This window comes from Cervus canadensis, chromosome 30 (assembly GCF_019320065.1).
Source record: "Cervus canadensis isolate Bull #8, Minnesota chromosome 30, ASM1932006v1, whole genome shotgun sequence".
Classification (NCBI taxonomy): Eukaryota; Metazoa; Chordata; class Mammalia; order Artiodactyla; family Cervidae; genus Cervus; species Cervus canadensis.
In genome coordinates, this window is record NC_057415.1 from 17,894,251 (window position 1) to 17,910,433 (window position 16,183).

Below are 16,183 nucleotides of genomic sequence, written 5' to 3' on the forward strand. Positions count from 1 at the left end.
TGCTGCCTTTTTTGATCTCCTGTGAGGGGAGTGGAGCAAGGAAATGGTAACTTACAGTCTCTTTTCATTTCAGAAACCTCTTAGGAGATTATGCAGGCTTAATGTTAAAGATGTCTGGAAAACAGGAATCACTGGTGATTTTTAAAATGCCTTAAGACATTGCTGTAAATATAAAATTCTACATAATAAAGTGATTTGATGTAGAGAGCATGGACTTGAAGATTATCATTTCTAGATGCAGCTGACCTAATTTTAGAATTTTTTTAATTATAGTTTTCTGTACTCTCACATCCATACATACTGGAAAAACCATAGCTTTGACTAGACAGACCTTTGTCGACAGAAATGTGAGAATTGGACCATAAGGAAAGCTGAGCGCTGAAGAATTGATGCTTTTGAACTGTGGTGTTGGAGGAGACTCTTGAGAGTCCCTTGGACTGCAAGGAGATCAAACAAGTCAGTCCTAAAGGAAATCAGTCCTGAATATTCATTGGAAGGACTGATGCTGAAGCTGAAGCTCCAGTACTTTGGCCACCTGATGGGAAGAACTGACTCATTGGAAAAGACCCTGATGCTGGGAAAGATTGAAGGCAGGAGGAGAAGGGGTCGACAGAGGATGAGATGGTTGGATGGCATCACTGACTCGATGGACACAAGTTTAAGCAAGCTCTGGGAGTTGATGATGGACAGGGAAGCCTGGCGTGCTGTAGTCAATGGAGAAGCGAAGAGTCAGACACGACTGAACTGAACTGAACACATGTTCATTCTTATTATCCCATACACTCAGTGCTTCGGGATCTGTATTAACTAGTGGACAGATAGGTGGTGGATAATACTTGGCTTTTATTTTTGTTTAGAAAATCCTTCCGATTATTTCACCTATTTGCTATGGTCTTTGAAGAAATTATTTTGGTTTCACTGAAAGTGGCTGGCTTCTTCCTTTATCTCCTTCCTTTTCACGTCATTTTCCTGCTCTGTCTTCCCCTTCTCCCCCCGCCCCTTCCTTCAAAATACTGTCACAGGGGCCACCTGGTGGTGTGTATTTTTTAAATAGGGTGATCTTTGAATTTGATAAGAATTGAAAATTAATCTGCAGTATGGTTGGGATCATAAGTTAGTGACCGGAGATATTTCTCACTGAAATTCTTCTTTGGGCAATGTGCCTCATGCTTTATTATGGCAGTTTTGACTATTTGGCTCTCTCGCATATCGTCCATATCTGGCAATTGCAGATTCTGTACAAATATGTCTGCATGTTGAGCACATGCTGCAGTGGTACTGGCCTCTGATGAAGTGCTCTTCTTACTTGCACAGGTTGCACAGAGCATCGAGGACCATCATCAAGAAGTGATCGGTTTCTGCAGAGAAAACGGCTTCCATGGCTTGGTTGCATACGACTCTGATTATGCACTGTGCAACATCCCCTACTACTTCAGTGCCCACGCCCTAAAACTGAGCCGGAATGGGAAGAGTCTCACCACGAGCCAATACCTGATGCATGAGGTTGCCAAGCAGCTGGACCTGAACCCAAACCGCTTCCCTATCTTTGCCGCTCTCTTAGGTAAGTGGCAGTGTTAAAGCTCTCTCATTTTGTGAAAAAGTTCTGTGTATCAGGAACATAATATTTTGGATTGTGTCTTAAATTTAAAAAAACCAGGGAATGGGTTCCTTTTCAGTAATATTCTTTACTCATTATTTTTTGCTGTTAATGTGCTTCTTTTGTTCTTAAGTGTTTGTTTATGTATTGTTTTATCTAGGCCAATACACTAATTTTGGGGAAAAAATGCTCTTAAATTTTGGGGGAAATAACATTTAAAAATCACAAATGCTAATACATTCTCACCGTGAAAAACATTTAAACCTTTGACACAAATTACAGAAGAGAATTTGCTGTGAAGTTAGCACTGTTCTGTGTTCCCCACTTTTTCAGGATTCTCACTACTTTAAAAGGAAAACAATAGAAATAAACTATCCTACCTTTGTTTCCAAAGCCGGCATCTTAAGTAAATGTATAGATATCTTTAAAAACTCCCTTGGAGGAATTGTTTATGCTGAATATCTTAAAAGGATGAAATCTTGTTTTCAGTTTCAGTTCAGTCGTTCAGTCGTGTCTGATTCTTTGCGACCCCATGCAGCACACCAGGCCTCCCTGTCCATCACCAACTCATGGAGTCCACCCAAACCCATGTCCATTGAGTCGATGATGCCATCCAACCATCTCATCCTCTGTCATCCCCTTCTCCTCCTGCCCTCAGTCTTTCCCAGCATCAGGGTCTTTTCCAATGAGTCAGCTCTTCGTATGAGGTAGCCAAAGTATTAGAGTTTCAGCTTCAACGTCAGGTCAGCCCTTCCAATGAACATCCAGGACTGATCCCGTTTAGGAGGGACTGGTTGGATCTCCTTGCAGTCCAAGGGACTCTCAAGAGCCTTCTCCAACACCACAGTTCGAAAGCATTGATTCTTCAGTGTTCAACTTTGTTTATAGTCCAACTCTCACATAAATTTTTCTCTTCAAAGTAACTTGGTAATAGGTAATCCATTTATTTATCACTTTATGTCTGTAGTTTGTAGTTATTTCTATCTTTTCTGTCAGTTTCCCTTTCTTGTGCTTGGAATGTGCATGTCTCTTAGCTACTTGAGTATCTGGCTCTAGTTTGCTGAGAGTTTGTAACAATTGTGTCCACAGTATAAGTAAATGTGTTCTGAGCAAGACCCTTACTGTGCAGGCTCCTCTGTCCATTTTCCCACTGGAAAATCCCATGGACAGAGGAGCCTGGTCAGCTACAGTCCATGGGGTCACAAAGAGTCAGACACCACTGAGCGACTTCTCTCTCTGTCTCTCCTGTGAGTAAAACCCAAGAACTTCAGTGATGAGATTGAGAGCTGTTTGGGATACTCAGGCCCTCGTTGAGAGATGTGTGCTTTTAAGAAAAAGTGAGATCTTACTGTACTCTCTCAGTTTTTATTCTGCAGTGCTTAGCAACAGGTTCTGGTTGTGCTTACGAGGGGGTCTTTTAGACCCCCTATTGTGGGCTCTTTTAGAAATTCCTAATTAGCAGATTTTTCTAATTAGCAGATTTTTCAATAAGCATTCCAAAAGAGTTTTATACAACTAGAAATTATAGTGAGGGAGCCATAATTTTTCATATGTTATTTGGTGATAACATTTCAAATTGTGTAACTACAAATTAATAAAAAATATTTTTGATTTTACAAGTTGTCTTTATTTGGTTCCAATCTCAAATACATGTTTTTAAGTTAGTACTTGGCTATTTTCTGTCCATTTTCTTAGTGAACTCCTGTGAGTTGGGATTCAGAGGATTAAAACCTAATTTCTAAATGCATATAGTACTTTTATATTTTCAGATATTAAAATATAAAAGGATATTTCCTCAAATGTTAAAAAGTGATGAAGTGGATGGACACATGAAAAGTTTCATATTTATTTAAATGTTACACCCATTGACTTGGGCATGTTAATTGACTTTAAATGAATGGGAATATTGTATACTTGTAGAATATGGGTACCTTAGCTACCCTGGGAAGGATATTTGTTTATGATATTTAAGAAACATTGAATAAATTTCTTGGGAGATAATACCAACTAATAGTTTATGAAATATTAAAAGAAATGAAAAATAATAACATTGTGAATAATTTAGTAATAATTTAAGGCTTGAAATTTCTTCAAAAAAATTAGGCAAATTATAAACTCTTAATTGGGTGAACATTTTTTTTTTTTTTTTTAAAGTCTTTATTGAATCTGTTACAAGATTGCTTCCGTTTTATGTTTTAGTTTTTTGGCCCCAAAGCATGTGGGATCTTAACTCCCTGCCAGAGATCGAACCCTCACCCCCTGCATTGGAAGGCAAAGTCTTAACCACTGGACCGCCAGGGAAGTCCCTGGGTGAACATTTTTAGAGCATTTTAGTTTAGATTTTTGTGAAAATTTGAGTGTCCTCAAATGAGAAATATTATTTTCCTTTTTTTTAAATAGAAAGTATAATTTCTCCTTTTTGTAATAGAAAGCATAGCAATATAAGATGTTTTCTTTTAGAAAAGTTGAGTGAAAATGAGTGAATACTCATTTAAGTATTTGGCCCAAGTTTTAACAGACTATATTTGGTGTTGGAATTGGCTTAATATTTTTTCAGATAGTAGCTTCAAAAACAAATCTCAGATACTTTATACTTCACAGTAAAGTTCTGCAGTATCTATGAGCAGAGGAAAGTAATACAGAACTCAATAACTGGACACTTTGGACCTAGCTCTGCGCTTGTGAATATCATGACAGTTTGGTACACCTGTATCATGTGCCTGTGTTTAGAGTATTATGATTAGCAATGCTGAGATGCACTCACTTTGTTTTACCTTTTGTTAGCAGCTCAGTAATGCATCTGCTTAGTGTGGAGGTGACTAAATCATAATATACAATTCACAGAATTATTTAGGAAGTCATTGCTTTTAAATTGTATCAAAACAACTAGCAAATATGTTAGTGTATCAGGCATCCAAGCATTATAATGAAGGGAGAATGTTCACCCCAAAAATGTAGTTTCTCATCTGAATGTAGTTCTTACTTGTGACACGGCCCTGGTGATAGTGCAAAGAGCTGATTGACACTTCTTGGTGGTAGTGTAGTCTGTGCTTTGTACATCTATTTTTTGGGTGGTGCTAGAAATTTAAGGAGGAGGGTGTTGATCCATGTCACAAACTGCAAGCATTGTCACTTAACCTTAGGTTTTATAACTGTGTAGATTCTGCATCTGGTGTCGAACCTACTTCACAGAATGTAGTTTGAGCCATAGTCTCTCATAAACACATGAAAACTTGTATCAGATTGGTATTTGGCATCTGTCATTATCAGACTGGCCTTAATACTGTGCTGGGGAGTTACTTAGGTTTTTATACAGTTTATTCAGTTTGAATGCTGTTAAGCCTATAATGGAAATGTACTTGAAGCAGCTTCAAGAAGTTGGCCTGCTGTATGTTTTGTGTTAAAAGATGAAGAAATATTCTCAATGTCTGTGTGGAAGTTTTATGTGGTGTATTAAACAAGGTGGTCCTAAGGAGTCATATTGCAAAGTCTTAAAACTAACAAAGATAATCTACAGATTATAACATGCAATGATATTAAGTTTCCCCCATGTCAGTAATGGCTTTTGTGGTATCCCTGTTTGTATTCCAGGAAATCACATTCTACCTGATGAAGATCTGGCTTCCTTTCATTGGAGTTTACTTGGTCCAGAACATCCACTAGCTTCACTTAAGGTACAGATTCATTTTATTTCCAACATTTGTTGCTTTTCCTTTTCCTTTCATAATCTAAGTAGTGTTTCTTTATTGTAGAAGGAAATATACCTCAAAATTAGCAATATCATGCTTCCCCTTAACTTCAGAATCTGTGCTGCCTTAAAAAAAAAACCTACCTTATATTGTTCCCAGCACCCATATTTTAGGGAAATATATACAAATGTTGTTTAAAATTCCCTCAGATGAATTCTTCATGTCATGTACCTAGATAGGTGTAAATTTTTTAGCTAAAGTTTTTATGTATTAATTTTATTTTCTTACAAATATTATTTTTTCAGTAGATAATATCACCTTCTGTTATGGATCAATATCTTAGCAGAGTTTGAATTTCATAATTTTCTTACTGATTTTCTAATATTGTAAAAATCTATAGTTTTAATGCTTTTTGAGTGATCAAGGAGACCCAAATTCACTAGAAAAATGGTCTATTTGTACTGTTCCATTAATATTTATTTTCTTATTTTTCTCCCCTTCCTGTTTGAAAGTAATGAACATCCAAGAAGATGTACTTAACTTTGATTTTCTGAAGTGGGAAGGTTTACAGTTTGATGTGAGTGTCGTAGTGGAATGGTATGAGTCACTAGGGAACTTGTAGTTGTGCGTGGCTTCCTGTGATTCTCCGAATTCCCTTTGCTGGGTAAATTGGTGTGGTGTTGTCTGCTGTCAGTGTTGTGGGCATAGATGCCACTGACTAGATAGGGAGTTGGGGATTCTGAACCTAGACTGGCCTGCAGCCCGGGCCTCAGTTCCTTGTGGTAACGGGGAGGTTGCATGGAGTGGTTTCTGAACGCACGTTTTCCTATTGTCAGAATTGTCCTCCAAATAGGATTTTTCAGTGTTTAGCTTACAGCAAGCTTTTGTGATACTTGGAAGTTCAGGTGGCATTCCTCTCCTGCCTCTTTCATCTTGTTCCTTGGTGCCTAGAACCCTTTTTTTTCCATTTCTTATTGATGGGCCCTGATGTTTTCCTTTTTATCCTAACAGTTCTTGGTATGGGGCTTTTCAGCTTCTGTTGGAAGATCAGTTTTTCTCCTTTTGTTTGAGATTACTTGTTTTCTTTTGCCTTTTTTTTCCCCCCTGAAGGAAAACAGCTCTCTATTTGCTATTGGCCAGAGAGTTCTTCATGTGTGTTTTCATTTACAAAGTACTACAATTTTTAAGCTTGATTCCAAGCTCCTGGTGATACCATTAATGACTCGCAGAATGGGAAACGTACAGTCTGAAATCAGGTAGACTCAGAAGTATTATGCTCATTAGCTTATTAAACAGTATGCTTTTATAAGTTGAGACAAAATGAAAGCTCGTTTTTTACAGGGTTTGTATTGTTTTGAGTAGCAGGGGTGAGTGAGAGGCTCCCAGGATCCCCAAACTGTATCAGTCAGGTCAGTTCAGTTCAGTTCAGTTCAGTTCAGTCGTGTCCGACTCTCTGCGACCCCATGAATCGCAGCACGCCAGGCCTCCCTGTCCATCACAAACTCCTGGAGTTTATTCAAACTCATGCCCATCGAGTCGGTGATGCCATCCAGCCATCTCATCCTCTGTTGCCCCCTTCTCCTCCTGCCCCCAATCCCTCCCGGCATCAGGGTCTTTTCCAACGAGTCAACTCTTCGCATGAGGTGGCCAAAGTATTGGAGTTTCAGCCTCAGCATCAGTCCTTCCAAGGAACACCCAGGACTGATCTCCTTTAGGATGGACTGGTTGGATCTCCTTGCAGTCCAAGGGACTCTCAAGAGTCTTCTCCAACACCATAGTTCAAAAGCATCAATTTTTCGGTGCTCAGCTTTCTTCACAGTCCAACTCTCACATCCATACATGACCACTGGAAAAACCATAGCCTTGACCAGATGGACCTTTGTTGGCAAGGTAATGTCTCTGCTTTTTAATATGCTATGTAGCTTGGCCAAACTGTATACATATGTTTAAATTGAGCTCGCCTTATCTCGTGTGTCAGAGGTTAGAAGTAAGGAACAGTTTGAAGAATTATTGGAAAACTAACTCAGTCCACTGATAGGTCACAAGCATCATTATCATGTATTTTTCCTAATAGTTTGTTAATAAAAATAAAAATATATAAAAAGTTGAAATAGAAAATATCTATTCATATATCCATCACCTTGGTTCACCTGTTGTTAACAGTTTGCTGTAAAGTATATTTGTATCTGTGTGTTTTTTAACTCAACTATTGGGAAGTAAGTTGCAGACATCATAACACTTCACCTGTGAAAACTTTGGTTTACATCTGCTGCTGCTACTGCTCCGTCGTATCTAACTATTTGTGACCCTGTGGACTGTAGCCTGCTAGGCGCCTCTGTCCATGAAATTTTCCAGACAACAATACTGGACTGAGTTGCCATTTCTTACTCCAGGGGATCTTCCTGACCCAAGGATTGAACTAGCATCTTCTGAATTGTCAGGCAGGTTCTTTAGCCCTGAGCCATCTGTGAATCCCTTGGTTTATATCAACACCACCACCTAAAAAGAAGGATAATTTCTTAATTATATTACTATTATCACATCAACTAAATTAATGTCATTTAATATAAGTCCACATTGACATTTTTCTGTTTTCTCTCAAAGTTGTTTGTAGGATTGTGTGTGTGTGTGTGTGTGTGTGTGTTTTAAAATTATTTGTATATTTTTGGTTGCGTTGGGTCTTCGTTGCTGTGCACAGGCTTTCTCTAGTTGTGGTGCGCGGGAGCTATTCTTCGTTGTGGTGCGCAGGCTTCTCACTGCAGTAGCTTCTCTTGTTGTGGGACACAGGGTCAGTAGTTGAAGCTTGTGGGCTTTGTTGCCTTTGGGCACGTGGAATCTTCCTGGACCAGGGATCAAACCCATGTCCCCTGCATTGGCAGCAGATTCCTATCCACTTGTGGATTTTTTAAAAAATCAAATTTTTTTCATTATCAACATGCATATTTTAAATATTAGCTAGGTATTTTTATGGCATAATAGCGAAGCAGTCCAGCATAATTTTTCAATGACTTGATAAGTTGTAGGATTTTTTAAAGTCACATTATGAAAAGTAAAACGTCTGGCTTTGAGTTAAAAAATTGCAAAACTGTTATGTTTTGATCTTAATACATAGTTTCTCTGTGTAGTATCATTTTAACAAAGACTGGGATTTTTTTTGTCTTTTTAAGTGGAGTATTGCTTTATAATGTTGTGTCAGCTTCTGCCATACAAAAACATGAAGCAGGCATAAGCATACGTATGTCCTCTCCCTCTCAAACCTCCTACTCACCCCCCTGCCCCATCCCATCCCATCCCTCTCGGTTGTCACAGAGCACATTGCTGAGCCCCCTGTATCGCGCAGCAACTTCCCACTGTCTGTTTTACGTATGGTAATGTATTTGTTTCAGGGCTACTCTCAATTCCTCTTGCTCTTTCCTCCCCCCACTGTGTCCACCTGTGTGTTCTCTATGTCTGTGTGTCTGTTTTTGCCTTGCAGATAGGTTCATCAGTACCGTTTTTCTAGATTTCATATATATGCATTAATGTATGATATTTGTTTTTCTCTTTCTGACCTGACTCTGTGTAACTAGACTGTGGGATATTCAATATGGTTTTTTTTTCTCATGAACCTTACTACTGTTTAGAATTGTCTGTACCCATCTGCTTTTTTAGTTGCTTCTTCTTCCCAGTAATAAAACTAACTACATCTTTTGAAAATTTGGTTAGTTGTTGATTATAAAACTTTATCATGGGGGAGGAGCCAAGATGGCGGAGGAGTAGGACGGGGAGACCACTTTCTCTCCCACAAATTCATCAAAAGAATAACTGAACGCAGAGCAAACTTCGCAAAACAACTTCGGATGGCTAGCTGAGGTCATCAGGCGCCCAGAAAAGCAGCCCATTGTCTTCGAAAGGAGGTAGGACAAAATATAAAAGATAAAAAGTGAGACAAAAGAGCTAAGGACGGAGATCCGTCCCGGGAGCTCTTAGGTGGCATTGCTTGGGGTAGGGTCCGGCCCGAGTGCCCTGAGGACAATCGGAGGGAACTTCTGTGAGTTTCCAACTTGAACTGTGGGAGACCAAAAGAGAGAGAGTAAATTAACCGCCCGAACACACTGCCGGCCGTTCGCAGAACAAAGAGACCGAGAGGGTCCAGAGAGGAGCTCGCAGGCTGCGGACCGGCCCAGCCCCGCCGGAGGCAGGAGGCAGGGGGGAGGGGAAGGTCGCGGCGAGACACAGGGCGCAGGCACCCGACCGGCGCGGGCGGGGACTGGGGCTGGGGACGCGGAGGGCAGAAGGCGCACGCACCCGACTGGCGCCAGCGGAAACTGAGTCTGGGTCCGCGGAAGGGAGGGGGCGCGCCACACCTGGGTAGAGTGCGCCCACCAAGCCCCTGGCTGCCTGGACCGCTCTGACGGGGAAGGCACAGAGAGCAGGCGCAGCTTTTCCTTCCGCGCTTTTGTGGAACACCCGAGGGCTGGAACCTCGCGCAGCGCGGGGCGCGCTCCATATAGAACAGCCGGGAGCCTGAGCAGCACAGACGGAGAAAGCAGCGTCAGCCCCTCCCGGCAGCGCCAGCCCGTCCCCCGCAGCGCCAGCCCGTCCCCATAGCGCAAGCCCCTCACTGCGCCGCAGAGCGACGGAACTAGCTACCTGAATAAGAGTCCACCTCCGCCCGCCTGTGTCAGGGCGGAAATGAGGCTCTGAAGAGACGGCAAACAGAAGCCAAATAAACAAAGGGAACCGCTTCAGAAGGGACTGGTGCAACAGATTAAAATCCCTCTAGGAAACGCTGACTACACCGGAGGGGCCTGTAGATATCGAGGAGCGTAAGCTGGAACGAGGAGCTATCTGAAACTGAGCCGAACCCACACTGACCGCAACAGCTCCAGAGAAACTCCTAGATATAATTTTACTTTTTTCTCTTTTTTTTTAAAATTTTTTTTCTTTTTTTTCTTTTTTTCCTTTTTTCTTTCTTCTCTTTTATTTTCCTTTAAAATCCCCTATTACTCCCCCATTACTCCTTAACTTTCATTTCCACAGACTTTTACGATTTTTTTATTTAGTGGAAAAAAAATTTTTTTCTTTTTCATTCTTCAATACACTAATAACCTTACCAAAAAAAAAAAACAGAAGAGAAGGCCCTATTTTATAAAACCGAAGATTATTCTCTCCAATCTGCTCTCTGTTTCTACCTCAGAACACCTCTATTTCTCCTTTCCCCCTTTCTCTTCAATCAGATTCTGTGAATCCTTGTAGGGTGACGTGGGCTACGGAGAAACACTCTGGGAACAGGAACAGCTGCGGTAGATCTCTCTCTCCTCTTGAGTCCCCCTTTTCTCCTCCTGCTCATCTCTATCTCCCTCCTCCCTCTCCTCTTCTTCATGTAACTCTGTGAACCTCTCTGGGTGTCCCTAACAGGGGAGAATCTTTTTGCCATTAACCTAGAAGTTTTCTTATCAGTGCTGTATAGTTGGAGAAGTCCTGAGACTACTGAAAGAATAAAACTGAAATCCACAGGCAGGAGACTTAAGCCCAAAACCTGAGAACACCAGAAAACTCCTGACTACATGGAACTTTAAGTAATAAGTGACTGTCCAAAAGCCTCCATACCTACACTGAAACCAACCACCACCCAAAGCAATAATTTTTAGAAGCAAACATACCACGCAAATTCTCCAGCAACGCAAGGAAACATAGCCTGAACATTCAACAACAGCTGCCCAGACACACCTAACACATAGACCCATCTCAAAATCATTACTGGGCATCCATTGCTCTCCAAAGAGAAGAAATCAAGTTCCACGCACCAGAACACTGAACGCAGCTCCCCTAAACCAGGAAATCTTGACAAGCCAATTCGTCTAACCCCACCCATGGTTAATCCTCCACCAATAAAAGGAACACAGACCTCCAGAAACAGAAAGGCCCACTCCAATACAAGCAATCTAGAACAAGATGAAAAGCAAAGAAAATACCCAACAGTAAAGGAACATGAAAAATGCCCACCAAGTCAAACAAAAGAGGAGGAGATAGGAATCTTACCTGGAAATAGAATTTAGAATTAATATAATAAAACATATCCAAAATCTTGAAAACGAAAATGGAGTTACAGATTAAATAGCCTGAAAACAAAGATTGAAAGATTCAAGAACTGTTTAAAAGACCTAGAAGAAATAAAAAAGAGTCAATTAAAAAATGAATAAGTGCAAGATGAGATCAAAAACACTTGGAGGGAAACCAAGAGTAGAATAACCGCCGAGCAGAAGATTAGGAAGTTGAGTAGAAGATAAAATGGTGGAAATAAAGAAGCAGAGAGGAAAAAAGAAAAAAGGTCAAAAGAAATGGGACACCTCAGGACTCTGGACACTGGAAACCACGCCAACATTCGAATCATAGGAGGTCCAGAAGAAGAAGACAAAAAGAAAGGCCATGAGAAAATACTCGAGGAGATAATAGCTGAAAACTTCCCTAAAATGGGGAAGGAAATAGCCACCCAAATCCAAGAAACCCAGAGAGTCCCAAACAGGATAAACCCAAGGCAAAACACCCCAAGACACATATTAATCAAATTAACAAAGATCAAACACAAAGAACAAATATTAAAAGCAGCTAGGGAGAAACAACAAATAACACACAAAGGATTCCCATAAGGATAACAGCTGATCTATCAATAGAAACCCTCCAGGCCAGAAGGGAATGGCAGGACGTCCTGAAAGTAATGAAAGAGAATAACCCTACAACCTAGATTACTGTATCCAGCAAGGATCTCATTCAGATATGAAGGAGAATTCAAAAGCTTTACAGATAAGCAAAAGCTGAGAGAATTCAGCACCACCAAACCAGCTCTTCAACAAATGCTAAAGGATCTTCTCTAGACAGGAAATACAGAAAGGTTGTATAAACGTGAACCCAAAACAACAAAGTAAATGGCAACGGGACCACACCTATCAATAATTACCCTAAATGTAAATGGGTTGAATGCCCCAACCAAAAGACAAAGATTGGCTGAATGGATACAAAAACAAGACCCCTATATATGCTGTCTACAAGAGACCCACCTCAAAACAAGAGACACATACAGACTAAAAGTGAAGGGCTGGAAAAAAATATTTCATGCAAACGGAGACCAAAAGAAAGCAGGAGTCGCAATACTCATATCAGATAAAAAAGACTTTCAAATAAAAGATGTGGAAAAGAGACAAGAAGGACACTACTAATGATCAAGATCAACAAAGAAGAAATATAACAATTAAATATATATGCACCCCACACCCCCAATAGGACACCACAATATGTAAGGGAAACACTAACGAGTATGAAAGAGGAAATTAATAGTAACACAATAATAGTGGAGACTTTAATACCCCACTCACAACCATGGATAGATCAACTAAACAGAAAATTAACAAGGAAACACAAACCTTAAATGACACAATGGACCAGCTAGACCTGATTGATATCTATAGGACATTTCACCCCAAAACAATCAACTTCACCTTTTTCTCAAGTGCACACGGAACCTTCTCCAGAATAGATCACATCCTGGGCCATAAATCTAGTCTTGGAAAATTCAAAAAAATGGAAATCATTCCAGTCATCTTTTCTGACCACAGTGCAGTAAGATTAGATCTCAATTACAGGAAAAACATTGTTAAAAAACTTCAAACATAGGAGGCTAAATAACACACTTCTGAATAACCATACAAATCATAGAAGAAATCAAAAAAGAAATCAAAATATGTATAAAATGAATGAAAATGAAAACACAACAACCCAAACCTATGGAACACTGTAAAGCAGTTGCTAAAGGGGAAGGTTCGATAGCAACAGGCTTAATCAAGAAAAGAAAAAAACCAAATAAATAACCTAACTCACACCTAAAGCATTAGAGAGGAGAAAATTGAAGAACCCCAGGGTTAGCAGAAGGAAAGAAATCTTAAAAATCAGGGCAGAAATAAATGGAAAAGAAACTAAAGAGACCATAGCAAAAATCAACAAAGCTAAAAGCTGGTTTTTTGAAAAAATAAACAAAATTGACAAACCATTAGCAAGACTCATTAAGAAACAAAGAGAGAAGAACCAAATAACAAAATTAGAAATGAAAATGGAGAGATCACAACAGACAACATGAACAGAACCAAAGGATCATAAGAGACTACTACCAGCAGCTCTATGCCAATAAAATGGACAACTTGGATGAAATGGACAAATTCTTAGAAAAGTATAACTTTCCAAAACTGAACCAGGAAGAAATAGAAGATCTTAACAGACCCATCACAAGCAAGGAAATCGAAACTGTCATCAAAATCTTCCAGCAAACAAAAGCCCAGGACCAGATGGCTTCACAGCTGAATTCTACCAAAAATTTAGAGAAGAGCTAACACCTATCTTACTCAAACTCTTCCAGAAAATTGCAGATGAAGGTAAGCTTCCAAACTCATTCTATGAGGCCACCATCACCCTAATTCCAAAACCAGACAAAGATGCCACAAAAAAAGAAAACTACAGGCCAATATCACTGATGAACATAGATGCAAAAATCCTTAACAAAATTCTAGCAAACAGAATCCAACAACATATTTAAAAAAATCATACACCATGACCAAGTGGGCTTTATCCCAGGAATGCAAGGATTCTTTAATATCCGCAAATCAATCAATGTAATACACCACATTAACAAATTGAAAGATAAAAACCATATGATTATCTCAATAGATGCAGAGAAAGCCTTTGACAAAATTCAACACTCATTTATGATTAAACTCTCCAAAAAGCAGGAATAGAAGGAACATACCTCAACATAATAAAAGCTATATATGACAAACCCACAGCAAGCATCACCCTCAATGGTGAAAAATTGAAGGCATTTCCCCTGAAAATCAGGAACAAGACAAGGGTGCCCACTCTCACCACTACTATTCAACATAGTGTTGGAAGTTTTGGCCACAGCAATCAGAGCAGAAAAAGAAGTAAAAGGAATCCAGATAGGAAAAGAAGAAGTAAAACTCTCACTGTTTGCAGATGACATGATCCTCTACATAGAAAACCCTAAAGACTCTACCAGAAAATTACTAGAGCTAATCAATGAATATAGTAAAGTTGCAGGATATAAAATTAACACACAGAAATCCCTTGCATTCCTATATACTAACAATGAAAAAACAGAAAGAGAAATTAAGGAAACAATACCATTCACCATTGCAACAAAAAGAATAAAATACTTAGAGTATATCTACCTAAAGAAACAAAGGACCTATACATAGAAAACTATAAAACACTGATGAAAGAAATCAAAGAGGACACAAACAGATGGAGAAACATACCGTGTTCATGGATTGGAAGAATCAATATTGTCAAAATGGCTATTCCACCCAAAGCAATCTATAGATTCAATGCAATCCCTATCAAGCTACCAACGGTATTTTTCACAGAACTAGACCAAAGAATTTCACAATTTGTATGGAAATACAAAAAACCTCGAATAGCCAAAGTAATCTTGAGAAAGAAGAATGGAACTGGAGGAATCAACCTGCCTGACTTCAGACTCTACTACAAAGCCACAGTCATCAAGACAGTATGGTACTGGCACAAAGACAGAAATATAGATCAATGGAACAGAATAGAAAGCCCAGAGATAAATCCACGAACCTATGGACACCTTATCTTTGACAAAGGAGGCAAGGATATACAATGGAAAAAAGACAACCTCTTTAACAAGTGGTGCTGGGAAAACTGGTCAACCACTTGTAAAAGAATGAAACTAGAACACTTTCTAACACCATACACAAAAATAAACTCAAAATGGATTAAAGATCTAAATGTAAGACCAGAAACTATAAAACTCCTAGAGGAGAACATAGGCAAAACACTCTCCGACATAAATCACAGCAAGATCCTCTATGACCCACCTCCCAGAATATTGGAAATAAAAGCAAAACTAAACAAATGGGACCTAATGAAACTTAAAAGCTTTTGCACTACAAAGGAAACTATAAGTAAGGTGAAAAGACAGCCCTCAGATTGGGAGAAAATAATAGCAAATGAAGAAACAGACAAAGGATTAATCTCAAAAATATACAAGCAACTCCTGCAGCTCAATTCCAGAAAAATAAATGACCCAATCAAAAAATGGGCCAAAGAACTAAACAGACATTTCTCCAAAGAAGACATACAGATGGCTAACAAACACATGAAAAGATGCTCAACATCACTCATTATCAGAGAAATGCAAATCAAAACCACAATGAGGTACCATTACACGCCAGTCAGGATGGCTGCTATCCAAAAGTCTACAAGCAATAAATGCTGGAGAGGGTGTGGAGAAAAGGGAACCCTCTTACACTGTTGGTGGGAATGCAAACTAGTACAGCCACTATGGAGAACAGTGTGGAGATTTCTTAAAAAACTGGAAATAGAACTGCCATATGACCCAGCAATCCCACTTCTGGGCATACACACTGAGGAAACCAGATCTGAAAGAGACACGTGCACCCCAATGTTCATCGCAGCACTGTTTATAATAGCCAGGACATGGAAGCAACCTAGATGCCCATCAGCAGATGAATGGATAAGGAAGCTGTGGTACATATACACCATGGAATATTACTCAGCCATTAAAAAGAATTCATTTGAACCAGTCCTAATGAGATGGATGAAGCTGGAGCCCCTTATACAGAGTGAAGTAAGCCAGAAAGATAAAGAACATTACAGCATACTAACACATATATATGGAATTTAGAAAGATGGTAACGATAACCCTATATGCAAAACAGCAAAAGAGACACAGAAATACAAAACAGACTTTTGAACTCTGTGGGAGAAGGTGAGGGTGGGATGTTTCAAAAGAACAGCATGTATACTATCTATGGTGAAACAGATCACCAGCCCAGGTGGGATGCATGAGACAAGTGCTCCG

At 39.6% G+C, this 16,183-nt stretch overlaps 1 protein-coding gene across 1 annotated transcript in view; it reads left to right on the plus strand.

The window, feature by feature from the left end:
* Positions 1–16,183, plus strand: part of FAM120A (family with sequence similarity 120A) — a 122,381-nt gene that overhangs the window by 23,052 nt on the left and 83,146 nt on the right. Inside the window, exons 2-3 of the mRNA XM_043453807.1 lie at positions 1,315–1,561; positions 5,189–5,271. Of these exons, the coding sequence (XP_043309742.1) occupies positions 1,315–1,561; positions 5,189–5,271 (330 nt within the window). The remainder of the gene's footprint in view (positions 1–1,314; positions 1,562–5,188; positions 5,272–16,183) is intronic.